Consider the following 27,342-nt stretch of genomic DNA (forward strand, 5'->3'; position numbering starts at 1 on the left):
GAATTCATGAGGAAGATAACGTCATCAAACACTATCAAATCAAACAATAATTGAAATTTGGTCAGATCACCCCAGCAGTTATTACCTATATGAGCTAGAGGTGCTGCAGGGACTAAACTTGTTTGCTGATTGAAAAGTTTCAACTTTTCAGTCTCTCAAACATCTACTTAATTACACAGGGGCTGATTATGCTTTCATTTCATTTCATTTCATTTCACTTGACTGGGTAATAGAATAAGTTTCTTGCTATAAGAATGCAGGAGAGGGTGCCAAGTGCTAGTTAATGTAGAATAGGGACTCAGCATACAGCAGCACACAGCAATAGGAAATAAATAGGACAAAAATATGTAGAGCTAAGCTGTGTATGAATAATAACGGCTACAATAACTATTCAATGAATCAGTGTTATTGTTTTATTTACCTGATAAATTGTGTTCCTATAGCAAACACCAATATAACAGTTGAATTTACTTTCGAAAGTGTGGTTTAATGCTTTTCAATGTCATGAAAAATAATGCAAAATAAACTCTTTTGCTTACATCCTCCTTTATCCTGCATTATTACATTTCAAGAAAGTTGATGTTTCAGTTGAAAATCCAGCTCTCATACAAGGCTGCAGCATATTTAAATATAGAAATGTGTCTGTCACATTGATTCACTCACTTCTCAGTTTACAAAGTCAGTTACTGCCCTTAACACCTCAGGTTGCCAACAGAGGGCACAGTAAGTTCAGGTTGTGACACTGTACACACCTCCACACAGTGAAGACAATGTTATGTTTATGTGAGCGTAACATAGCATGACTGCTGTGTCTGATTTCATTACAGGAAGTTTTAGTTTGACAATCAGAACATCCATCAGTCATGGTGCAGTGAGACAGTGAGATGTTTCGAAAAGATTTACATCTAACAGTGCAAGACTGGCAAATGGAGGTGAAATGTTGCCTGACATATTTCCATTTGAGAAATACACAATCTCTCTCTATTTCACAGTATGTGGAGTTTTTAAATCTGGTGTTGGTGGTGACATTCCCGCGGCCGGATGAATGCATACTGCTTGGAAGTCGTCCAAGCAGCTAACTTCCAGTTAGCCCTCTGCTAACTTGAACAGGGATAAAATAATTTAATCGTGCAGCCCTTCTAGACTTTCCAAATGTTATTGGACCAAATGGACCAAATTCTAATAGTGAAACGAGTCATTTTGCGGGGGTTGTGTTACACTCAAAAGCATTTATCCACTGTTTTACAGCTGCAACAGTAGCAACGGAGTACGCTATGGTGGAGTCTATGACATAAACATGTGTCGACAGTGTTTTTGTAATTACTCTGACAATTACTGAACAATTACTCTGACAAAAGTTGCACACTCCAGCTTTAATGTTCCAGCATGTAATGATTTCCTGGGGAACAGTTTGTCCCTATTCCATCATAACAACGCCCCCATGCACAAAATCAGGTCCATAATGAAATTATTTTCTCAAATTGGTGTGGAAATAAATTGACTGGCCTGTCAATCCCATCTAACACCTTTGGGATAAATTGGACAGCCAACTGCCTCATCTCCCACCATGACCTTTCAGGGGCTCTGAACTCATTACTGAACTTCAGTGATCAAACTTACGCTGTATTCTTGCAGCTGAATGCAGGCAAATCCCTGCAGCCAGAGGAGTGGAGGCTGCTATAGTAGCGTGTTCTCCTTTCCTGATGGAAGAAGTTTTGGATTGTGCAGAGTAATCATATTGTATGCACCTTTATAGAATTTATGGTCCACAATAAATATTTTTCATCAAACTGAAAACACATACAAACATGTTTTACATTCTAACTTCTGCAAGAAGAATGGTAGAATTTCCTCCCCTCACAAGCAGAACTACAAAAATCAATACGACGTGAAACACAATTTAGTTCAAGAAAGTGTAATAAACGTAAAAGACCTCATTCAACTTGATGCCTGGAACAGACAGCAGGGCTGTTCATCTTGCATAATGTGTCCTGTAATACGTCTTATCTTTATCATACTGTATAGACATGTTTGGCCTTTCACTACACAACAGTGTTCAAAGGTGTCCTTGAAAAGAGCCTGAAATTTACACCAGAGACATAAATCAAAAGGGCTGTGCTCTTTGCTTTGAGGTGATGATTTACAGAAAAACAATCATTGTCTGCCTGAAAATAAAATAAGGTGTATGCACAGATCAACGTTGTATAAAGTATGTTTTATTCCCTCAATAAAACACTGCTGATGATTGTATCGTATGAGAATGGTGCATGGTTTATGCATAGAGGTACATCCATCAGCTCACATAATACCTCGACCTCGATATCAAAGGCTTTAACAGCTTTAGTGTCTTTTCGTTTTTAAAATAACTACAAGGAATTTTTAACCGGTTATGAAACAGTCTCAATTTAATACTGATGCCTCTATATGACCTACATAAGCCAATGAAACCATCAGCAAGAACATTGGCTATTTCTATATAGTTATTCTAAATGTCTGGAGACGTTACAACAACGAGGGAGAACATTTCTCTTCGTTTGAATAATGATAAAAGTAAAATTAGACTTGTTGTCGGCTTCCCGACTCATTTTAAAAAAGACAAGAGAAAACGAGCGAGAGCGCGTGAGCGAGCTGAGAGCGCGTGAGAGAGGTGGTCGAGCGAGCTATAGAGTGAATCAAGACGGGGGGCGGTGGTATCGAGAGCAAAGCAGTGAATCAGAGAAGTAAAAACGTTATTTTCTGATTGTTTCACGTTACGTTCTAAAGCACAAATAAACATGCCCACACCTCTGCACAACCATGCAGGAAGGTGTCACATTGCTGGATTTGGTGGTGAATGCAGCCTTACATGTAAACTAGGCATATGAACAGACTAAAACAAAGTTTACTTTGTTTCACCATCGTCATATTACAGTTATTAATCTTACATAGCCACAAACAGACACATTACCTGTGTCTGTGCATGCTGCAAACAGCTGTGTGTAAAAAAGAAAAATAGTATTAAAAACAAGTGGCGTCTTTTTTTCACTTGCTTCCAAAACTAATTTTAGTGCTATCCTAATCAAGATCTTTACGACTCGAGGCAGTGGTGCTCATGGGAAATGCAGTCTTCATTCTGGGAAACACTGATGCTTTTGTCGACAGGGGCTGCTAAAATCAACACAAAATGAAAATTCACTGTAGTAACTTTACAGGCCAACAATCTGAATCTTTCCTCTGTGAAAGCTGTTATTTTATTGTGTGTGTGGTCGGTAACCATCGCTACGCAGGACAAACTGCACCATAACTGAATGAAAGCACTGATAGGGGTTTTAATGGGTTGACATAATAACCAAAGATATGAAGCTCATATTGTTCACATTTTAACCCAGTTTTGAAATGACTGGTTGAACTGAATTAATTTGACAAATTTAAACCAGAACCACAGTTACAGAAGAGTTATTCATACATAGATGAATAAAATTAGAATAACACATTAGAGCTGATAAAGTTAGTCTTGGATAACTTTGTTGGAAAGGTAGGAGGAATAGTACAGAGGAGCACATTTACAAGAATAATAAATATATATCACTGTAGAGACTCCCATAATGCAATAATATTCACTAACTGACAACAAGAAGCAAAACAATAACTGATTTTATAATGTACTATAAATGATTTGCAGTTATTCATACAATATTATCATATGAAGCCTTGAAGACACAACGCAGTCGGACACACTTTGTTAATTAAAAAAACAAAAAGCTGCTTGTGAAACTATCTAATTAGAGAGTAATACAACTTTAATTGCATGGCTGAAAACAGCTTGAAAGAGATAATGGTTATAAAGGCTTTTACGTCTTACCTCACTTTTCATGGCTTTTCATGATTTGTTTATACTCTGTTCAAGTCATCTAATGTTTTAAATCTACTACTATATACACTGCAAATAAAGCATTTGTTGGCCTTTACAACTAAACTCATATTTAGACCTGAAAACCTCTACGTCCTCCTTCTCCTTCTTTTTCTTCTTCTTCTTCTTCTTCACCACCTTGTTCCCACAAACAATCTGTCCTTGAGAGCATAGTTAAACACATTTTCACATTAACACATTTCAAATCTCTTTCACTTAATGCATAAACAACTCTCAAAAGCCATGCTAGCCATGAGGCTCCGTGTCAATGACAACATTAACATCTGGATAATTAGCAGCTGTAATGTTTATGTTCACCAACTTTGTATGTTAACATGCTAACATTTGCTAATTAGCACTTACCACAAACTACAGCTGAGGCTGATGGGAATATCATTAGTTTTGCAGATGTTATACAAAGTGAATTTTGTTGGCTGTTGGTGGCGCCAGAAGAAAAGTTAAAGAGTCACTAAATTTATTACAAGTCATCTCGTTGGGAACATGAACGTGAATATAACAATGACAATATCATTCGTTTCAGCAAGTGCCCCCAAACAACATATGTTTAAGTTCAAGTGACAAAGCAGTGGTTGTAGTAATGATGGAGGCAAAGAAGGAAGGTTATGTTATAATAGAGCAACAAAGTCCACATATAGGAGGAGGTCGAGGTGGATGAATGGGTCAAAAAAACATTGGGCTTCAACACAGGAGATCGCCGTTAGCTTCCCGTTTCAATAAAGTTGACTCACCATGACCACGACTGTCCCCTACCTTTAAGGATACGGTGGTTGTTACTGTAACCATGATGACAAAGGGGCCCTAACTACGGTGGCTGCAAATTAGGAAAACACCTTCACTGATTTTTGCAACACGTGCACAGCATTTAGAAAATGCGCCGCTAAGTTGCAACATGTTGAGCAACAACTGACCTGCAGTTGAAGGACTGTTATTGAAATGTCCTGTCTTTGAGATGCTGATTGATCAATTAATTAAGCTGATTAATCTGACCGTGTTGTCCTATACTGCATTATCATGTTATTGCTCAGTATAATATTTTTCATTACATTACAACTTGTTCAGGTCACACAAATTAATCAGCTGTGGATCCACATGTTTGACTTTTGTCCCGACTGATAATCAAGGGCAATGAATTCTTGAAAATAGTCGAGATGTAAATGAAATGACATTTAGCCAAGACTCTTTACAGCTACAAGACATCTCCTGCTCCTTCATCTTGTGAGTGTTTCCCTCATTCTAGCTACTTGACATCAAAACAAAGGATCACATAACCTCTTGTTATTGCCCTTAACAAGTGGTTATGGCTGGCAATGTGTATTTTATTTAAAATAAATAAATAAAACAGTTTAAAAGCTGTATCCATTGTGTATTTGTGATATCAGTGATTTTATAAAGATGAAAAAATGGATGGGTGAGATGAGGAGGGAGGCTTCTAAAGCAAAATTTGTGTTTAATACCTCATTTCAAACACTAGTCATGCCTGCACATAGTTCATCTCAGCATCCACAAACATAAAAACAAGCATAGAGTCCTTGTATCAGACCCACTGTGATGAATGTGCAGCTGCACTTCAGCTGGACACCTCTAATCAATGCAGCTAGATAATCAGTTACTTCACTTGATCAGATAAACGCTGCTCTGATTGTTTTGTGCTAGGCGTTTACTGGCACAACTCTTTTTTAATTCCCAAAACAGATAAGATAACACTGATCGTTCACTTGCAAATGCAACCGGATCTCTAAGTTGTCAGATTTGTCACTTCCAAGCTTCTCTGGAAATCATGTTCCCATGACGACAAAGAGCAACAAACAACAAAGAGACAAGGAAAAACAAACAGCTCTCTCAAAAAATGCACTCATTAGTCTGCTGTTAGCAGCTCTGTGAATATAGTTTCTTTATTTTTAGTATTTCTGTGGTTTTTAATTGGAATTCATAGTTCCCAAACTTTTTTGTTTTTTTAGTCCCTTGTTTTATTTGAATACTTTTACAATGATCTGTCTCTTACGAGGTTTGAAAGAAATAAACCTAAATATATTTAACAGAATTATGTTTTGCTGCCTTTCTATACCATTAATAATTACACAAAGCATCAGATTTATCTCACAACCTACAGTGTAATTGTAACTTTTATTGGATTTCAATTTCACAATAATGATGATATCAAGTGATATGACCGGTTTACATTTTCTGGTGTATTTTTGTGTGTGCGCATGTCTGTGTTTATGTTTTTAGTAAAGGAAAAGTACACTCTAGTTTGACAACAAAAAGTGACATTAAAGGATAGGTTCATAATTTTTCAAGTCTGTCTTAAAACAATAGTCAGGTCCCCATATGAACATGCAAGCAGGTTTTCTTTCTCTAATCGTTCCTCCTGTTCATACTGGCCTTTAGAAAATCCCTTTCTAGTGTTCTTTCAATGTAAGTGATTGGGGGACAAAATCCACAGTCTTTGTTTTGTGTAAAAATGTATTTAAAACTTTATCTTAAGCTAATATATGGCTTCAGTCACCAAGATTTGTCAAATCAAGTGTCTTTTTCGTACAAAATTCCCTCTTTTTGTTACCGTATCCTTCCTCTGATGCTCAAAAAGGGAATCACTGTCCAAGGAAACACAAAAAGGGAATTTTGACTAAAACAACTGTAAATTTCGAAGACACCCACTTGATATGACTAACCTGAACTGCTGAAGCCTCATATTAGCTTCAGATGATGTTTTAAATAAATTTTTGCAAAGGACAATGGCTGTGGATTTTGTTCCCCGTCACCTACAATGAAAGCGCATTTGGATGGGATCTTTTAATGGTAAGTATGATCAGGAGGAATGATTAGGAATGAGCAAAACCTGTTTCAGTATTCATTTGGGTACCAGACTGTTGTTTTAAGACACACTTGAAAAATTATGAACTTATCCTTTAAGTTGGATATACTTTCAGGAATAAAGTAAAATATTGTTGTTCATCTCTGCTGAGTCTCTTGATCTACTGATACTCTTTTATGTATTTTTGAAAGTCCATAAGGAGATGTGAGTAGACGACAGTGTGATGGGAACAGTGGCAGTGGATGCAACACTAAACAGTATGACGTTCCGTCTGCAAGTGAAATAAACAACTCTGATTTAGTGAGAATTAAATCAGCCAAGCATAAATCTGACACTACTGATAAATCTCCACAAGTTTAGTGCGCAGGAACTAAACCAGCTGTCTATGTCAATTTATAGCTTTGTAATAAAGCTCCCACCGTTGGCCCTCATCTAATAAAAGGTATAAAGCACTCCAAGCGTGAGACTCATGATTAGCAATGAGATTCCCCATAACAAAACGATTTTTCATGCTGTTTACAAACTTTAAACTATTGGAAATACAGACGAAGCGTTGCAAGCAAACATTCACATGTGTTGTTACTTTATGCAGTAACAACACTGTTTTTGTACTTTTCATATGATACATCCTTTTATACTTCTTAAAGAAAACTATTCCCTGTATCCCAAAGTTTATGCTCTATATTCACCTCCTATTGTGTTATATTTTGTTACCTCTGAGTTATATTCCCTGTTTTGCAAGTGTATTTTGCCAATAAAATATAATCTGATAAACAACATTTATATTGCACTTCTATCTATAACAGTTATAAATAGTAGCAAACGTCAGGTTCATTTACAACATGATGATACGATAATAGACAACAACACACACAAAATAAGAGACATTCATTAACATTTCACATCTCAGTTGGCTGTATTCAGTTGACATTTCTATGCACGCTTTCTAATGTGCTTCATTGGTTTTCTAAGTGTTTTGGCATTTCTGTGTGTAGTATCTCTTAATTGGCTGTGCAATGACAGCACATGTTTGATACGGATGATTTGTCCAGTGCACAGCTTTAGATGTGACAGTAAAAAGTCTGCTTCACAAACCTAAAGGCTCAGATAAGAAGAGATCACGTACGTCAAAATCGTGACATCAGGTTAATTTGATATATCTCACTTTTATGTGCCTGACATTCAGTGAGTTTATACATCACACTACAGATTCAAGGATCATACAACAACTCATACATGAAAATCTTTTATCTCTAAAATGCCAGTTTTCCTAAGACAAAATGTTTTGTTTTGAGTTTAAAGGAATAGCTCAACATTTTAGGAAATATTTACTTTCTTGCCGAGTGTTAGATGAGAAGACTGATGTACTCTCATGTGTGTTAAATATGAATCTAAAGACAAACAGCTGTCTGGCTCTTCCCAAAGGTAACAAAATCCATCTGCCAGGACCTCTAAAGCTCACTAATGAACTTGTTATGTCTCGTTTATTTAATCCATACAAATCTAAAGTGTAAAGATGACAATCTGTTGTTTTCACACTTTCCAGTGGTAATTCTAAGCTGCACTAATTGGCTGCTGGCTGTGGCTTCATATTTATCCTACAAATATGAAAGTGATATTGATCTTCTCATCTAACTTTTGGCAAGAGAGCATATTCCCCAAAATGTCCTTTAATCATGATTCATTTTTGACTTTATCTAATGGTTTAACCACAGTTTGTAACTGTAAAGAACTGGAGTTACAGTATAATGCTCTCGCATGTCCACAGTGATGGAAATAAACTATGTATTAAATGCATTTAAACTGTGAGATAATTACCATCAAACATACAGTAAGACACACCGCACATCAGAGAAGTCTGAGCCTGAAAGTAAAAACAAATTAGTTTACTGTCCTGCAGTCAATATTTTATCAGCTTAATTGCTGTGTGCAGATAATTTTTGTGCAGCTTCGTGTGTAACAATACAAGCCTTGTAATAAACTTCAGAAATTAGTTTGTGACTTCTTTGAAAGAAAGTATAAGAAAAGTCTGGCAAGAACAAAAAGGCATTTTCAAGAACTGGCAGTGTTTTATATCAAGTTTGGCTGTCTTTGATTTGATTGATCTAAAAACTTGTTTTTTAATATATGAAACAGTCAAATATTTCTCTGAAAAAATATCATATTCCCAGAGAACATCTATAATAGAGGACACACACATCTCTCTCTGTCTTTTTAAATATAAAGTTAGATAAAACTGAGATTTGTCTTGCTTTTTCCCATTTACTGTAGGATTGGATTCAGCTATTTGTCTTTTCACAGGAGATATTTTACCTTGTCATAGCAGGAAAAGAACAGGTGCTTTATTTGTTGGTGTGACAGTGATTAATGTTATTATTTATACCTGTACTTTCCCACTGTGACATGTAAAATTGACTTCTGTGAAAAGAGCATAAGCATAAGGCTACTCAGTAAGGTCACACACATTTGCTTGACTTAAAGGACCAGTGTGTAGGATTTAGTGGCATCCAGTGGTGAGGCTGCAGATTACAACCAACTCCCAAGTGTAAGATAACCTATAGTGCCTGCGATACTTGTGAAAAATGCGAAAGGCCCTCTCTAGAGCCAGTGTTTTGTTTGTCCGTTTGTGGTGCAACATACCAGTCCAAACAGCAAACAAAGTTAGCGACTAGCTGGCTAATATTTACAGTTGGAGGAGACCAAACCAAAGTTAGAGTGAATATTAGACTTAAATTCACTATCTGACCAGAGACATCACATTAATGAATGCTAATATTGCTACCTGTCTGCTGGTTGTGAGGATAAGCAACTGTTTGCTAACACGTTCACCATAACAGCCATAAAAACTGATCATGTTGTGTTTATGTTATGCTTGTTTTTGCTGCCCCCAAGTGGCCAAAATGATTAATGCAGGTTTAAGGATCAGATTATATATGGAAGGTCACCAGTTCAGCTTCTGCAAAGAACATGCAGATGGCCTGAGAGTCCTTAGTAACAAAACAATGTTTACTGACCTACTTGACTGTAAGATGTCTGTGGAGAGAGATCTTCGAGATAAATACTCAAGGATTTTCTATTCACACTCAGGCTGATGATTTACTTGCCCACAGCCTAAATGGTCGTCATTAGTCTCACTGGTCTGAACAATTGCCCTTTCCAATAACTTGGAGACTATTTTTCACTTCTTGGCTCAGCAGAGAAACTTTTGGTCAAACATTAAATTTTGACAAGTGTAAAGTGACAAGGAAACTGTTTTAGTTGAAGTGAACAGAGGTTACTAAGTGCAGTGAAACGTCACAATGAGTCAAATCCCTTATCTGTTATATTCGTCCGAACAATTCTTAACATTACATCACATCAGAGCATGACTGTTTCAATATTTCAATATACTTAAATTATTAACACATGTCACCTCATCTTAAATTTTCTCTACCTGCTCTATCACCCACACATTTCCGCCAGACAGCCTCTGCTGCTTTCGCGGCAGCCTGATTTCAACATACCTGACTGGATGAAGCCTTACCTGTCTGGAGCTTATTGAAGGATATTGATTTACAATCTGAGTGACATATACTACTCCCACCTGTGATGCATACAGTGTAATGAATGATGACTAATAAAGACTACAAACACAAAAGGATAGCACTATTTTATTCTTTCATCATTTATCAATCCATTATCTACACCTGCTTATCTTGTACTGGGTCACACAGCGGTGGAGCATATCCCGGATATCACATTTGGCGAGAGGTGGGTTGCACCCTGCACAGGTTGCCAATCTATCACAGGGGAGAGGCACATACAGACAGACAGCCATTCACGCTAGAGTCACCAATTCACTCAGTCTGTTTGTCTTTGGACTGTGGGAGTAAACCAGAGCACCTCACGTAAAACTCACGTAGGCAGGGCAGGATTAACCCACATGGGGGCCCAGGGACTGTCTGTTTATTGTGTATGTATCAGTTAGTGATCAGTAAGTTTGTGGTAACTTTATGAAGCTCATGTATTAAGATGTACTATGGAAGCAAATATATATTGATACAATAAATGTATTTATCTTGCTAGTAAGTATTGCTTATGTAGCCAAAGCCAGTCATCCAAAAATTAATTTTTAAATATAAATGAACCACATGGATGACATATTCTTTCACTGCAGCCCTCACTATGTGTGAGCTAAACACACTTCCAATAAAAAGACAGCAACTGGCTTTTGAAGTTCTTACTGAAAACAGTTTTGGCCTAACATGTTCATTGATAGTGATTAGAAATCAGAAAAAGATGAGAGACCATAAACAAGAGATAAACCAAAGGTATTGTAAAAAATGATTAAGTGCTGTTGGAAGAAAACTGCATTCAACAAATAGCGGCAGGCCCGCATGCCAGGTGGAAACAGTATCACCAGTTAAAGATAAACACTGAATTATATACTGAGAGGTGTTTTACCACACATTGATATGAAGGGTGTAGATGTAATAAAGGAAACATCTGTCAGTATAAAGGAAAACTATTTCACAGCACCATACACTCCAAGATTGCCCTAATGTTGAATTAGCTTAGCCAACACCTTTACAAAACAATTTTAACAAAAGCTGAACATTATAGCCAGCGTTACCTTCTATGACATTATTGTAGGGCTGTTTCATTAATGCTAGTTTTATCAGCTGTTGGTGACAGAATTATTTACTTATGATGGACATGGCTAGTATAGTTCATTCTGAAACACCTGCTACTCTTGCACAGACACATTACCTTAATCAGACTGTCGCAGCACAGATGTTAGGCCACTTTTTCAGCAAGTTAGTTTGGGTTTCTTCAAGGTTGATAATTAAAAACAGATAAAAATGATGCCAGCTTTATCCTTCATTTTCTAAAATCACCTCATGTATCGCAGCTTCAGTCATTACTAATTAAATAATAAGCACAAAGTGTCTTACAATTACATTTTTCCGCTTCAATCGCCATCTCTATCTGACAGAAATTAAAGTTAGAAGACCACAACACTGTTGAGATGCAATGTGCCGTCTCGGGTCTCTTGGTCGGATAGAATGATCCCTCTTGCTCTGCGTAAAGAATTGTGTTTAATGAGCTCATTAAAATCCTCACAGATGTGTCGCTGGCCTGCCACACCCTTTGCACTGCTGTGTATGTGGGGTGCACGCTTGGTGCCACTCATAAGCGAAGTCAATTGATTTTTTTCGCAGCCTCCTGCTGTCCTTGAGAGGCGTAGCGATTAGATAGTGCCATTACTGGAAGGTCACAGGTTTGATTCCTGCAGCAGCCAATATGTCTGTCTGTGCTGATGTGTTGTTTGCCATGTCACTGAAGATCTCTGTCTACTAAAAGGACAACTTAGCCTGAAATGTTGCAGTAACTGAGCAATAAACAAGCTACTTCAGTGTTTCAACCTGCACCCAGTTCCTGCAGATTTTACAACTGCTGTACACACCCAGCATCTAGTTGGCCTAAAAAAAAACTCTATTCAACCTTCTTTGTACAGGAAATGTACCTACTGCATATTTTACAATTGTGATGGCTTATTAATTCAGATCTGGCGGGCTCAAGAGCTAAATGAATAAGCTGAACTGTATATTTTTATATTATAGCAAACATAGAAACAGCTATTAATTCATGCATCGTAGTCTGTAAATATCATCTGATTATTAAACACCTCAGGCTAAAATGAGAATCTTCACAGGTGTCTCACATAGGATAAAATAATATTTGCATATAGATTTTATGGTTGTTTTTAGCCGTGTTAGGTGCAGTTAGATGTGTTTTCCCGCATTAGATAATAAGGAAGGCAAGGCAATAACAGAAATGCCCTTGGCATATTTTTCTGTAATCAGCAATATACTGTCGAGTGTGGTGAAGCCCATTTGAAAAAATACATTTATATTATAAAAATGTAGGACTTTTTAATAAATATGATTTGATCCCGGGCTGGGAGACAGTGTGTCAACATGAAAAACAATTTGTGTGAGTAACAGGACTTTCTAACAATGGGCTGGTGTGACTTCATCATCAATTAAGCACATGGTAACTGTTTAACCCACCAGAGGTGTGATCAGTTCTGCAAGACAGCAAAGGCAAGTGAGTAAAGGATCCATAAATATAATCAGACAGGTGATGAGGACAAAGTAGGTTTTATGAATTCCCCTTAACAGCCCTGTAAAGGCCCATCACTACTCATTAACCCATGAGAAAACTTTGCTCCCATTTGTAGCACATCTGGTCACATGACCACTGGGCCACAGGAGAGAACTGTTTAAAAGGAGGCTTAGTGACGGAGGGAAAGTAGACACTGAGCTGAGCACCTGCTGAGCACATCAACAACAGGAGCCAAAGACGCTACAAGACAAACTGCTGTCAACTGTCACCATGAAGGCCACAGTCGCAACCATCGCTCTCGTCATCCTGGCTCTCGGCTGGACCTCTGAGGCTGTGCAGGTCCAAGTAAGTGCATCACTTAAAATTTCTGTTTGACTAATGTCTCCTGTGAGACTTCCTGGCCTGGACAATGACATTGTCTGCTCATTAGAAGAGGCAGTGGCTGTATTTATCTTTAATTCATGTAGGTTACACTGCAGAAATGCCACAGCTACAAACCTGCACCTGTACTCTTGTGGAGTACAAACCATATTAAAACTGTACATCTCTGCTATATTTGTATCATCACTTACTTTGAACTTATTATGCTCAGCACAGCTCCAATATCTCCATCATTCATCATTTTGCTGCAGTAGTAAACTGGGCCTTTGGTTAAGCTTAGATCTTTACCGACATCTGTCTTTTCTCCTAGGAGAATGGATTGTCTTTCTCTCTGGAGGCAGTGAAGAGGCTCCAGGCGCTGGCAGAAAGCAGCGGTTGGACAGGACAACAAAACCCACGCCTCAGGATGAGCACAGTGTCCTTTTGTGCCAACCCTTTGCTCCCACAGGAGTTCATGCCGCTCTGTAAGCAGAGAGGTGCATCCGCATCTCTGGCCAGACTAGGTGAGGCCATTATATATTGAACAGGCAGTCTTAGTGATGGACTTTTAAGTGAACATGTCATGAATATTGAAGTACAGTTGAATCAGCAGCGTAGCTAATCTGTCATCTCTGTTTCTTTTCTTCATGTCAGCTATGGTTCCCATGGACATCTGTGACATCTGCGCCTTTGCTGCCTGCACTGGTTGCTAAACAAACCCAGCAAGCCAGAAACATCTTGTCCAGTTTAAGATTTGTGATTTATTCTCCTCCCTTTCAAAACTGTTTCAGGGAAATTCTGAAATTTTTTGCCCGTAATGATGCAACGATGACTTTTTGATCCCTGAATACAGAGCTTCTGACTCTTGTAAAAGTGTAAAATTTTAAGTCACTATTGGACAAAAATGGCTCAAACAGAAAAACATCAGACAAACTGAGATATGTTTGTTGCAAACTGTTACTTTGTAGCATATTTACCATTTATTTTTCTGCATAGAGTCCTTTATCATACATTTTATATTTGGAATTTACATTATTTGTTACATTTCTATCTTACCAAGCTTTGTATACATATTTTTTAAAAGATTTTTCTTTTTTTTTTCTTTTTTCTCCATTTTTCTTGACCTTATTTTGAATAAAAAGCCTTTACTGACAGATCATGTGTACACTGTGTATACTTTCCTACAAATGCAATTCCAATATATACTTAAAGCTGCAGAATAACATCAAAACAAACTGGCAAGTATAAAGTCTTCACCGTAACACTGGCTTATAAATTTTATATAGCGAAAGTGTTGGCAAACACTTGCCTATTTACATATCCAGCAGACACAAAGCAACATTAGCATACATTTGATAGTGTTTATGGGACTTCATGAATAAAATTCCACTTATCATTCTCCTTTAAGCTCTCCTCATTTGAAATTCACTGGGTCTTCAGCTGCTGGACTCTTAACTTTCTTCACCAGGTAGTCGCTAACTTTGTCTGCTGTTTGGTGCTGGGCAGTGTGCAGTACTGTGTGACTGCCTACAGTCACATTTACATGCAGTAAATGTTTGTACATAAAACCAAAACAATGAGCTAAAAGTGAATAAAATCTTCAAAGAGCTGCACATTGGGGTGTTAATTACCTGTAATTCCAGAATTACAAGTCACATGCATCATTGTCACTGTCTTTTTTGAAACTACGGCTATTTACAAATTGTGGCTTTTAACAAAGTTCTAATTTTTAGCTTTTGTTCAAGTTTGAATAAAAACAGCAAGGAGAAATTTGTATGGATATTCAAAAGTTTCACAAAACAGATTTTTTAAAAAAACTAAATCAGTTATGGATTCATCAAACTTGTTCTTGTATACTGTGGAAATGTCAGTGGTGGAAGAAGTACTAATACAGCAACATGAAAATACTCGATTACAAGTAAAAGTCATAAATACTTAATACAAGTAAAAGTATTAGCAGCAAAATGTACTTAAAGTTTTAAAGTAAAAGTAGTCATTTTGTCCCTCTGACTGATATATTATTATATATGACATCATTAGATTATTGATACTGAAGCACCAGTGTGTAGGCAACATGTTACTGTTGTAGCTGCTGGAGGTGGAGCTAGTTTGAATTACTTTATATACAGTTAGAGTCCAGTGGCTCTCAACCTAGGGTTTGGGCCCCTCTAAAGGGTCACCAGATAAATCTGAGGGGTCATGAGATGATTAATAAGAGAGGAAGGAAGAAAAACGAAGCTCTGATACACAAATCTGTTTTCAGTTTTTGTACTTTTTCTCTAATCTTTGATTTTTGGTGAAACATTGGATCATTTTAACATTTATTGAAATTAAAGTGGATGACTGTGAGAAGTTTAGAGGGAAAAATCATTATTGGGTGGAGCTGTTAACAACTAATAAACATCTGAAATGTGACCCTGACTACACACTGCTTTTTGTAAGACGTCAAAAGTCAAAAAGGTTGGAAACCACTGGTTTCATCTTTAACAATTTGTTGTATTTTAAAAGCTTGTTATATTATTCATTGTATCAAATCTTCATCTGAAAAGTACCTAAAGCTGTCAAATAAATGTAGTGAAGTAGAAAGTACAATATTCCACTCTGAAATGTAGTGGATTGGAAGTATAAAGTGACATAAAATGGAAATACTCAAGTAAAGTACAAGTATCTCAAAATTGTACTTAAGTACCATACTTACTTTCCTACTACTTGGAAGTAGTGGTAAACGTGCATCACCGTCACTGTCACTTTCATTGTCTTTTACCCTTCACTCACCACCATTGGCTGTATTTTCAGGAATAGTCAGAGCTGAAACACCTGTACATTCAGTTTTTAATACACATGTTTATTTTAAAATGACTCAACACATTAACATCATTAACACAACTTACAACATCTGTACCAGCCTTGGCCTCTTGCCTAGGTTTCAATACATCCATGTTCAATATTGTGAATAATTTACTTTTATGCATCTTATCTGAGTCAGCTTTAACTACCTCATTATACAGATATAGGGCCAGAGCCAGAGCACCACTGGACCCTCTGCATACCCCAACACCTGCCACATATGCACTGCCTTAATGCCTGAAGCCATATCATTAATGTTATGATGAGCATGCACATTTCAGCATGTACTTTACATACTACACTGTAATTCCACCCCCACACCATCCCCAACAGCAAGGACATGGAGGTCATATGCTCTGTGTTGTTTCTGAGAAAAAATTTTCTCTTTTCCACACAGTTTCTGGACTGAAGTGGGTTTGAAACTAATTAATGGCTCTAAGAGGATTCATTCACCATTCACCATGTTGTGTGCCAGAAGCCATATTGAACACAGAATAATTGAGAATTTGATTTATGTCATGCACATCCTCTAATTGACTAGTTTGGGACCTGCAATGGACCAAATCATTCTCCTTATTAACACCTCCCATTTTAATATTTATCCCTCCATTTTTGAAATATCTCACCAGCTTATAGTTCAATTCTATATTCTATCACTCAGTGTGTGGAAGACCTAGAAGACACTATTTATTTTGGGCCATGGATCTTTTTCATGCTGATTTTTGGTCTTTTTTCCTAAACACAGGAATCCTTTTATTATAGTGTGGCATTGATAACAATTTAGGGATGGAAAGTTTATTGGAAGCATCCTGGAAACATAGTTAAACCTAGGAATGCAATGCTAAATCGGTGGAAACTGAGAATGCGATTGGAGAATGTTACCGTAAGTATAGGAATATATTTTTCACATTTTTCCACTCTATTCAGTTTAGAGTTTCTTCGTGAGCTTAAATCTTTATGGCGATTGCGTTTAAATGTGCACCAGCTCCTCCATACTCAAAGAGTTGAGAGTTATATAATACTCACTGAAAACCAATGAAAATCTTCCACAGTCATTATTGATTTTCCGAACAATACACATCTAGTTACTTCATAGTCTTTCATTAACAGCTATTTTGTTGTGTGTGTGTGTCTGTGTTGTGCTGACACACTATTCACCCTTTGTCTGAAATAGTTCACTTTAGTGTCTCTTTAACCAGTTAGACAGTCTGTCCCAGAATATGAAAAATGTCTGTCTCACAGTTATGAACAAGAAATCCAAAAGTTGAAGCCTCAATTTTCCTCTTTTAAACTCAGCAAGAGTAAAATCTACCAAAACAGGTCGACTTTGTGAATTTGATGTGACTTCTTAAACGTCTGAGTTCACACACTACAAGTCATTGACAATGGAGGAGCTCCAGGCTATGGCATCATAGATTTGACCCTTGGTTATCTGTTGCCTAACTTTGTGAGAGAGCTCGTCCTTCTCACCAAAGTCGACTACAGTGTCTTATCTCCAACTTGTGTGATTTGGCTTTTAAAGTGAGGAAGTAAACATTGTTTTGAATTGAAATGACATCTAACTGCTTTTCAGCATATCACAAGTATGGGAACTTAAAGATTAGGTGTAAGGTGTTTTTTTTTTCACTGTGTAATTAAACAAAGAAAGTGCCATTTGCATCTGGACAATGTCATCATTCACAAATACCCTATCACAGCTATGTAAACAAGTGACCTGTGTGGATCAGCTCTGTACGTATGGCTATCTTCCTTATCAGACAGCTCTGTGACGAATACCTGTGGGAGAAAAACAAGGGATGAGATTTATTGGGTGACACTGAGGCATCGGGTGCGTTAGTCTTACACCTAAAGTCAATAGTGAAATATCATGCTGACGGAGGAAACAACAGTGATACAGGTTATAAAAAAATTTAGAGGATAGTGGTTATAAACTAAAAAAGAGGATCTAAAACAGTTATAGCAGCCTTTGGTTATCTGTGGCTCTCCTCACCCTGCCAGTTGCCTTTGTTAATAAATCACTCACTAATCTGTCCAGACCCCTTATAAAAAGGCAGAGCAGATATGCAGAAACCACAGAAGAAACACTCATCTAAACTGAGAGGTATCTTGCATCATCATCTGAAAATGAGAGTGCTCAGTGTTGTCCTTGTTTTGGTGCTGTCTGTGTGCAGTGGAACCCTTGGTGTGCAGGTTCAAGTGAGTATTACTTGTTCTTGGAAATACTGTTGATGTTTTTGTCTTATCGATGGGGCTGTTTGAGTTGTTTCTTTCTTTTAACTCTGTCTTTACTTAGTTTTTCTTTTTCTGCATGTCAGTGTACCTTAGAAATAGTAGTAGTTGACACCAACGGGTCATAATGACAATTTTTTGTGTGAATTTGTGATGTTTTCAGGCTTCTTTAGGGTAGAAGACTCATCTAAGGACAACAGCAATGATTCAGTCAAGTCATGTTCGCTCAATTCTGTAGAGCCTCAACTAAAGTGGCTATTTAGTCAGCTTTAATTTCACATCCATCTCTAAAAAAGGCATCCCATCTGATTTAAGATGCTTTCAGCCCTCTAACAGCTGCAATTAGAAGACCTGTACAGTATGCACTTTTCTGCAGTTCAAAGCACCTGCAATTGGAAGATTTGAATTATACCAATTTTTCTTGTTCCTCAGTGTTCTTCTTGTTCCTTCACTTTCAGGTTGGAGACAGCAGCTTCCCACTGGAGGCAGTGAAGCAGCTGAAGGAGCTGATGGATTTAGACAACTACGTCAGCCCTCACCTCGCTGAGACTAGCGTTGCAGCTGTCTGCGCCAACCCTCTCCTGCCACAGGTCTTTCAGCCTGTGTGCCGTGCCAAGGGGACAGGCATTGTTTTCTCCAGACTAGGTAAGGATGAGCCAAAGGGAAACAAAATACAATATATAGAAATGCTGGACATGGAATTTTTAGTACAAACATATTATGGTATAGTGGGCTCCACACAAGTGTCTTCTTAATGTGTCTTCTGATCTATACATATAAATATGAGGACATTATTCATCTCTGAACAGCATGTTTGGTGTACATTTTTTATGTAAGCTCTCAACATTAAATTATGACTCTGGTGATATTCTCTATTTTAGTTACTGTCAGCAAATCCCATGAACAGACCAAAACCAACAACAACCATCTTACAATCTTTTCCAAATGGGCTCCCAGCCTCAAGGCCTTTGATTCCTAATGAAGACATAAATCTTTATAAACAAGTTACAAATGTAATACAAATATACTTTCATTTAAAAAATGGGCACAATAATTTCCTAAAACAGCTGGGCACTGTAGGTTTTAGCAAAGGAGTAAATAGTGCATTTATTGGGGACTATTTTCAGCTGCGGATTAATACACATTTAGTGCATTACTGAGTATTAACGGCACCAAGACAGTGTCTGATTAATTTAAATAAAAACTACAGAGGCCACGTTCCTCTTAACGAAGGAACATGTCACCCAATGCAAGAGTGCACTCATTTATATGTTTTTAATAGTTTTTGGATAAAACTATATCAGGCACTACTTGTTAGTAATGTCTATTCATTGTTAGTTTTGGTCTTTTAATGGGATTTGTTGAAAATAAGAAAAATGTACAACATCACCAAAACTTTCCTTTAGCTAAGAGGCTGCATCAAGTGCAGTAAATCAGATACCACAATCAACCAGTTAGCTTAGCTTAGCATAAATACTGGAAGCAGGGGGAAACAGTTCCATCCAAAGGCAACAAAATCTGGCCACCAGCCCTGCTAAATTCACTAATTTACACATTATAATTAATTAATCTGTACAAAAACTAAAGTGTAAAAGCAACATGTTGTAGTTTTATGTTATATGAGTCTTCTCCCTTCTCCCTCTCATGCTCTACTATCTGAGGTACCACTACTGAGCTGCCTGTTCCGTGAGCATTGATGTCCAAAATTGGCTTTTGTAAGATTCATACAGGAAGCAATCATATGCAGGCTTTTAGAGATGCTGGTTAATCCACAGTTTTATTACTCAGGCACACTCTCTCTCTCGAACTTGAGATTAAAGACACTTATGACAGGTGCAGGCTTCAGATAGTTCACTCAAGTGGATCCCACTGTTTACACATCATATTATGCACATCCTGCAATTGCTGCACCATAAAGTGGCTCAGGAATGATAATGCCAGACAAGAGGCCTATGAAAGGCTGAGCAAATAGTCTTTGGGGAACATTAGGTTCATTTGACACAGGCAGCACCCTTGTTGCTGTATTGAAACGGATACGGATACGGATCCCATTATCAATATTAGCAGTGTTTTATAAAACTGAAAAGCTGGCCCTTGACTGGTGCAAAACATATTTTAGGTTGGATTCACATTTATGTTTCTTTTTTTTTCTTGTACTTTCCAGTGTATATCATCACACCTTCAGATCCCTGTGAAATATGTGCCAACCCTTCCTGCTTTGGGTGTCTGTAATGAGGCTGCCATCTGCTAGACACCCGAGCATGTCGCCCAAGAGCCTCTGAGGGCGTCATCCTCCATAGTTCCTCCACATCTCTATGTATAATGTAACCATGGACATCAGCAAAACATGTCCTGTCACCCAGCAACCAAGCCCAACTGGATCAAGGCTCAGTGACCAAATCGTCAACCTACTAAAAATCACTGTAATATCACTCTTCAACTCACTTTCATGCTGAAGTTTTAATTTATTGAGTCTGCAGTCTTGATAATAAAAAATATGTCTTCTTGCATCCTTGAAAGCAGTTTTTACTTGTAGTTTCAAGAACACAGTAATGCTTACACAATCATGCAGATAAACACAGGGAGTCAATGGTTTCAAAGCTACTGAATGGAAAGAAAGAAGTATTAAAGAAGGACATTAAGTTAATTGAAATGAAAGCAAATAGCAACACGAAAATAAATGAGAAGAGAGAAGATGAATCATTGGTCCACGTTCTTAGTTGCAAAACTTAAATTTTGTGCAGTGTCAGAGGGCTAGATCTTTTTTTTGCCTTTTTTTCCCCCTCAAAACTGTCATTGCAAAATTCAGAGTTATTTATCCGGACATTTACTGGTCTGGTCTGTTGTAATGGTCCAGATAAACCAGATAACTATTTTACAACCTATCATATCATACGGCTCTGATATGACATGTAAGAGATCTCTTCAAACATGTGGGCAGGCATCTAAAATTGCACTACATTTTCATCTGACAAAATTGGCAACTAGAACAGCTAATTTATGTAAAAGCTATCAGGAATATGCATTACTGACATTGGGCATCAATATACACAATGTCTGTGACCTGCTTTCCCTACCCCTGAGCTTCACAATCAACAGCTGTCACACGTGGTTCTTCAGTCATCAAGAGAGCTCCTATTTACAGCCATTTAAAGCTGCTCTATTGCCTGCGTGGTGTTTAATTTCCCTCCATTGATCTATAAACTCCACAATAATGTGAGTTTAATGGATCAGTAAATGGGCTTATCTAATGAAAGTGATCAACCTCAACAATATAGTGTTTAATCCATCGTGACTGGTGTGTATATTTCCCTTCAGAGTGTGCATTAAAATAATTAGAAATGAAGCATTTATCAGATTAATGTAGTGTTACAGTTAATAAAATAAAGTGGTATGTAAGCCATTTTCATCACCTTTATAAATAGTGAGATCCAAGAAAATGATTTTTTTCTTTAGAATACTCAATGCTTAGTTTTATATTTTCATTGGTTGAATTTAAATAATCATGAAAGGATCGTAGTTCAGTCTCATTACCTGAAAAATGTAGATAAATATCATCAATAAATCAATAATAGAATTTGATCTTGTCAAGGAAAATATTCTTTAGAGGGTTATAAATGAATTCTTCCTCCCTAAAACCCAAGAATAGACATGCATACTCAGGAGCAAAGCTCACTCCCCTACAAGTGCCTTTATATATTTTATCTTGAAACAAAAATACATTATCATTGATAACCCACTCTATGAGTTCCAAAAGAAAATCAGTGGGATGCATATATATTGATGATTATGGTTCAGGTGTTTTACTACCTTATTTTCTTTATCAGAACAATAATTTTAGTAATACTAACTTTACATGGTTCAAATGCTTTTCGTGTACAGGAAATATAACATAATATAATCAGACAACCATAGACAGAGAAAAGACAACGATATTGAAGGTATACAAAAACAGCACAACACAAAAAAGCAGTGAACCACCTCTATTAGTCGAAAAATGTTTATGCGGTTTATTCTAAACAAAACAGGGACAGACAGACACTACTGGATTTAAACGAAGGCGGAAGTAGCGGGGAGTGAGACCTCTTGCGTCGTTTGGATCCTCCGCCTCGTCGCTCAGCAGCTTCTTTGACAACGTAGCGCGACCTCTGGCGGTTGTTCAGTGACGTAACAATCTGTCAATAAAAACAACTGACTTTAAAAACGAGCTTTTCACGTGTCAGTTAACCACAACGCACATCCGTCGAGATAAGTCTAGTGGGTTGGTATTTTCGGTAAGTACATAGTCCGATGCTTCTTAAATGTTACGCCTGGAGACATTTTGTGTATTTGTGCACTTTTCACTCTGTTTAGTGATTTCGGACGAAAACAAGCCAATACAAACAGTGATAACAGCCAAGATATGACTCAACCTAAGTAAGTGGACAGACAGTCAACCTAAAAGTTGTGAAAAGTGTCATGGTAATAGCTTTGTGGCTGCATAAACCATTTTTTAACTGTAGTTTTTTAACGGTTTGCTGTCGCCATTCAGTCTGTCAGTCTAGACGAATTATGGATGGCCATGATTAAGGGCTGGTTGCTCGTTGGACAACTTTTCTAATCAACCCATGTGCTCAAACACGAATAGAAGTTGTTGATGGTTTCTACTGGTCTATAAGACTGTCACGTGGCTCGTTGGTCTAGGGGTATGATTCTCGCTTAGGGTGCGAGAGGTCCCGGGTTCAAATCCCGGACGAGCCCTCGTTTTTTAATTTACTTTTCAAGTATCTTCCCATATTCACATAATTCAATGGCTATTGGCGGTATCTTACAAATGCATTGTCTGAACATGCAAACACAAAGAAAGAATAAAAAGTAAATAAAGTAAGTACATGGAGAATGTAATAAAAAAGTCATTTATATGGCACCATTCGTTCACAAAAAGCAGCTAGGAGTACTTCACATAAACAGTAATGACTGAAATCAAAGGAAAAGGACAAGCAAGCAATTCAAAAAGCAGTTAAAACTTGAAAATACATCCAAAAAGATACCTAAAATAGGCTGTTAAGTACAGAAATACAAACAATGAACAGATGACACCAGTGCTGAAAAGATTTTCGCCAGAAAATCAATAAACTTTTCTGACAATAAATAAATCATGTTAGTTTATCAAACAAAAATGCTAAACATTCACTGATTCCAGATAGTTGAATTTCTCTGTTTTATACCATTTTGAATTGAAAGTTTTGGGACTTTTGGACAAAATCAGACATATAGTCTATGAGTGAAACAAACAATTTGAAGACTTGAGAATGTGATGGGCATTTATTAACTATTAACTATTTTCTGACATTTTATACAATAAATGATTCATTGATTAATCAAAAACAATACTTCTTAGAGTAATGAAAATGAAAATGATTATTAGTTGCTGCCCTAAATGTAGTGGTGGAAAGTACAGAAATACATATGCTCAATAGGGTACTTAAGTACAGTTCTGAAGTACTTTAGTGTTTTCATTTTATGCTATCTTATATAAATCAATGAATATTTCATAAGTGTCATACATGAGGGTAACCAGCCCACATGGACTTACACTGAATTTACATTATACACGTACGCTGTAATTATACTTCCACTTCACCACATTTCAGTGGGAAAGTTTCTTCTTTTTACACATTCATTTTGACATTTATTTGACTTTACTGATCTGCCTTTAAAATATGATGGATCATTATAGACTGTATTAACCAGCACTATATCAAGTAGGCTAGTTGAAGTTAGCCCCACCTTTACTAGTTACAATATTAAAATCCTGCTTATAACCTTACAACAATAAGTAATAAACCCTAGTAATAATAACATATACAATAATAACAATACTATTCTATAACAATAATAACAATTGAATAAACATCGTATGAGTTTATTATTTTTGTGCTGAAATCATCTGCTATGTCCGTGTCATTTGTGCAATGGACATCACTCGTCTGCCAGTCAAATCTCTCCATTTGTCATATCTAGTGTCAAGTGTGCTCATTCCTCTTAATACCCACCAGAGGGCACAATTCACTAAACTATTTTCACTACATACTGCAGACTTTATGGCATGTTGGTTGCATAAAGACATAGCCTCCGCATATATTTGGTGTTTTCAACCAATATTGGCAAATTTTCAGTAATGCATTAATTTTTCTTGTTTTGTTTGCTTTTTACCTCAAAGTGGTAATCAACTACTTTATTGCACGCTGCCATGAGAATATAATTAGGGTTAGAAAAAGCACATTGGTTGACAGTGACAGAGAGGCACCACAGCAACAAGTTTCTCACAACACAACACAATATATATGGCGAGGTACTGTTCTCAACACATAAGAGACGGTAAACAATAAATCCGGTTGCAAATGTGTACTACATTATGTCTGTTCATGTGTCATTTTGCTCTTTGTACCCATGCCATGTCCTGGCTCAGTTGTATTGGAAAAATTTCAAAGAGAACTTGAAAAGCACGCAATGTGCACAAGAGTACAGCTTGATATCACATGCCTGCAAAGTTCAGGATAACCTCCTGTTCCTTGTGGCTATGAGAGAGAGTGAGATTCTCTAGTGTACTTTTCTAACGTTACTTAATCTCTTCTTCTCTGAAAGGAATATTGTATTTTCACAGCTTGTATTATATGGATAAGGGAAAACATCCATCCATGCTTCTTGCGGCTACTGCCTATCCTGTTCAGGGTCAAAGTGTTGGATCCTGTTTCAGCACAGTCTTGAGGAGAGACATGCTGGCAGTCTATATCAGTGCCAACAAATATAGTGCCATATTTAGAGTCTCCATTTCATCTAAAGTGCGTGTCTTTGAAGGATGGGAGGACATGCAAAGTCCACACAGAAGGCCCCCGCCGGCAGATTCCCACAGACTTCTTGTAAGATAATAAGGGAAACCAAGTGGAAACATGTGTTTTGACTTTTGGGTTTACACAACCCTGAAACCACCACCACTCAGCCAGCTCATCCCCTTTGAAAGGCTTACATATGAGTTTACTTGGTATACATGTTTTTCGCAGGTTTTAGTCATAAACTGATGTCACACATTTGTATCATCCCCAGCATTACAAACTGAAGTCAGTCCTGGTGAATTTCAACATGGAGTCAACCTCTGGTCAACCTCTTACACTTCTCCAAATCTCTCTACTTTAAGCCCATCCTATTAAATTTCAACAGAGGGCATGTGTCAGTTGGCCATTTTCTAACCCCTTCCTCCTTAGTCACTGTTTCAACACTTCCTCGTCCCATAGGGCAAGGTACTGATGCAGTTTGCAATCAAAATGCTGACACATTTACCATTCAAAACTTATAGGTATTTTTAAAGAAGTCTTTTACTCCAGATAGAGTGGATAAAAGCAGACTTCACATTTCTAGACGGCAACTGTCGATTTTGCTCACTGGTAGATTTTATCAGCTGTATCTAGCTAGTCAATCAAGCTAACTTAAGCTGCATGAGTTGATTGAAAACATTGTCCCTTGCTGACGATTTATGGTTTCTATCTGACTCGTTTTAAAACAATAATTGGTAATGCAACAGGGGACTATATTAGCCTCATAGTATATAATGCCCCCGTTAAGTTTCCTTTATATCGCTGATAATAGTGACAGCCTACAGTCTCTGCGTTGTGTTGTGATGATGATGGTGAACGGCTGACCTTGACCAGGATCAAAAACTCACTATATTACAGCTTACACAAACACACTATTGATACAGATGAATTAGTTCACACAGATAATCACCCTGAATGTCAATATAATTATAATTAGTAATAAAGTCTATCTCAGGTCAGCTATACATTATTATTTACAGGTTTCCATTTACTTTAATATTTAAGTTTTATTTAAACTCAAACAACAAAACTAATCTATCTATGTTAACTAATATATCACAATGTAGTTATAAAATGATTAGTTTTAGTTAAAAAAAAAAAAAAAACAAGAACAAAACAGGAAACTATGTTTAAATTGTAAATGTAACAGACCAACAACAACAAAAAAACAATTTTCAGGTACTTTGTTCTTATGTTCTACATCGCCACTTTAGTGGGAGGAGTTCATCATTTCTTTGGGTTGTCTCTTCAGTTTAGGTGGAGACACCAAAGTTTTCCCCTTCTGAAGCTATATCCACCTGTAATCACAATTATGGAAGTGTATTACAGTATTGTGAAGTATAAAACACACATGCACACAATTGTTACATATCAGCACTCATTACATTACCCACACCCCCCCCATCCACACACCCACAATTAAAAATGATAGTTACAAGTTATTCTGATGTTACGTAATTTGTAGTAGTGAATAACAAGCTTGCCATCATGCTTGTTTTTTAAACAAGCATGATGCCACCACAAATACAGGTAGAACATTTTCACATGTAGAGCACTGTACCTTGGCAATGATGCTTGTCAGAGCCATTGTTGTTTTGTCCACATGGTCCATGGTATCAAGGCCTGGGACACACAGATATTGATTTTGTTTTTAGATTTGATTCTGTATGTTTTTCAGGACATACCCATACCTGTGTACCATACCAGGTGTAGTCAAGTGTTATATTTCTTTCTCATACTTGTTAGGTGTTAGGTAATGAACAGTAGGGGAGAACGGGGTAAATGGAGCCAGTGGGTAAAATGAGCCACCCCCTTTATCTTGGTAACCATAAACAAAAGTAATCATGTGATCACAAATTAAGAAAGTATAGTTCACATTACTCAATCCATCTTGGACTCAAGCACATGGAGAGAGTGGTCAGCAAAACAGAGCAAAAAAAATTATTTTTGTCATGCCAAGTGAATTCATCATGTTACTAAATTCATCAGTCTTGTATCTTAATTAAAAAAGATAAGTTTTGGACATTATTACATGTTATTTTAAGTCAGTGTAAGCTACAAAACAAGGTCATAAACTTAGCATAACTGTGGATCTGAGCCACTGTGTGAAACAGTTTTGTCAAAATGGAGATAGTGGGGTAAAACATGCCAATGATGTTGGGGCAAGTTGAGTCAATGGCTCAATGTACCCCCAAAAATATTTTCTGATATTCTAGAGA

The 27,342-nt window shown here is 37.1% G+C and overlaps 2 protein-coding genes and 1 non-coding gene across 3 annotated transcripts; all 3 read left to right on the plus strand.

The window, feature by feature from the left end:
• Positions 1-12,981: 12,981 nt before the first annotated feature.
• Positions 12,982-14,258, plus strand: si:ch211-220m17.5 (guanylin family protein). Its single transcript, XM_044349869.1, has 3 exons — positions 12,982-13,178; positions 13,525-13,717; positions 13,848-14,258. The coding sequence occupies exons 1-3, from the start codon at positions 13,104-13,106 to the stop codon at positions 13,904-13,906; spliced, it is 327 nt and encodes a 108-aa protein (XP_044205804.1). The 5' UTR covers positions 12,982-13,103; the 3' UTR covers positions 13,907-14,258.
• Positions 14,259-18,096: 3,838 nt separating this feature from the next.
• Positions 18,097-20,779, plus strand: LOC122981313 (guanylin-like). The gene is made up of 3 exons (XM_044349980.1): positions 18,097-18,236; positions 18,728-18,914; positions 20,434-20,779. Exons 1-3 carry the CDS (start codon positions 18,102-18,104, stop codon positions 20,499-20,501), a joined length of 390 nt encoding a protein of 129 aa, XP_044205915.1. The 5' UTR covers positions 18,097-18,101; the 3' UTR covers positions 20,502-20,779.
• Positions 20,780-22,937: 2,158 nt separating this feature from the next.
• On the plus strand, positions 22,938-23,009 carry trnap-agg. Its single transcript has one exon. It is a non-coding gene; the product is annotated as a tRNA-Pro (tRNA).
• Positions 23,010-27,342: the final 4,333 nt, after the last annotated feature.

This window comes from Thunnus albacares, chromosome 4 (genome assembly GCF_914725855.1).
Source record: "Thunnus albacares chromosome 4, fThuAlb1.1, whole genome shotgun sequence".
NCBI lineage: Eukaryota > Metazoa > Chordata > Actinopteri > Scombriformes > Scombridae > Thunnus > Thunnus albacares.

Excerpts from the sequence above, each read along its gene's own strand:
- si:ch211-220m17.5 (XM_044349869.1), top strand. The coding sequence starts at position 13,104 with ATGAAGGCCACAGTCGCAACCATCGCTCTCGTCATCCTGGCTCTCGGC. Across the intron at positions 13,179-13,524 it reads CTGAGGCTGTGCAGGTCCAA|GAGAATGGATTGTCTTTCTC; the intron begins GTAAGTGCATCA and ends CTTTTCTCCTAG. Across the intron at positions 13,718-13,847 it reads CGCATCTCTGGCCAGACTAG|CTATGGTTCCCATGGACATC; the intron begins GTGAGGCCATTA and ends TCTTCATGTCAG.
- LOC122981313 (XM_044349980.1), top strand. The coding sequence starts at position 18,102 with ATGCAGAAACCACAGAAGAAACACTCATCTAAACTGAGAGGTATCTTG. Across the intron at positions 18,237-18,727 it reads CCCTTGGTGTGCAGGTTCAA|GTTGGAGACAGCAGCTTCCC; the intron begins GTGAGTATTACT and ends CTTCACTTTCAG. Across the intron at positions 18,915-20,433 it reads CATTGTTTTCTCCAGACTAG|TGTATATCATCACACCTTCA; the intron begins GTAAGGATGAGC and ends TGTACTTTCCAG.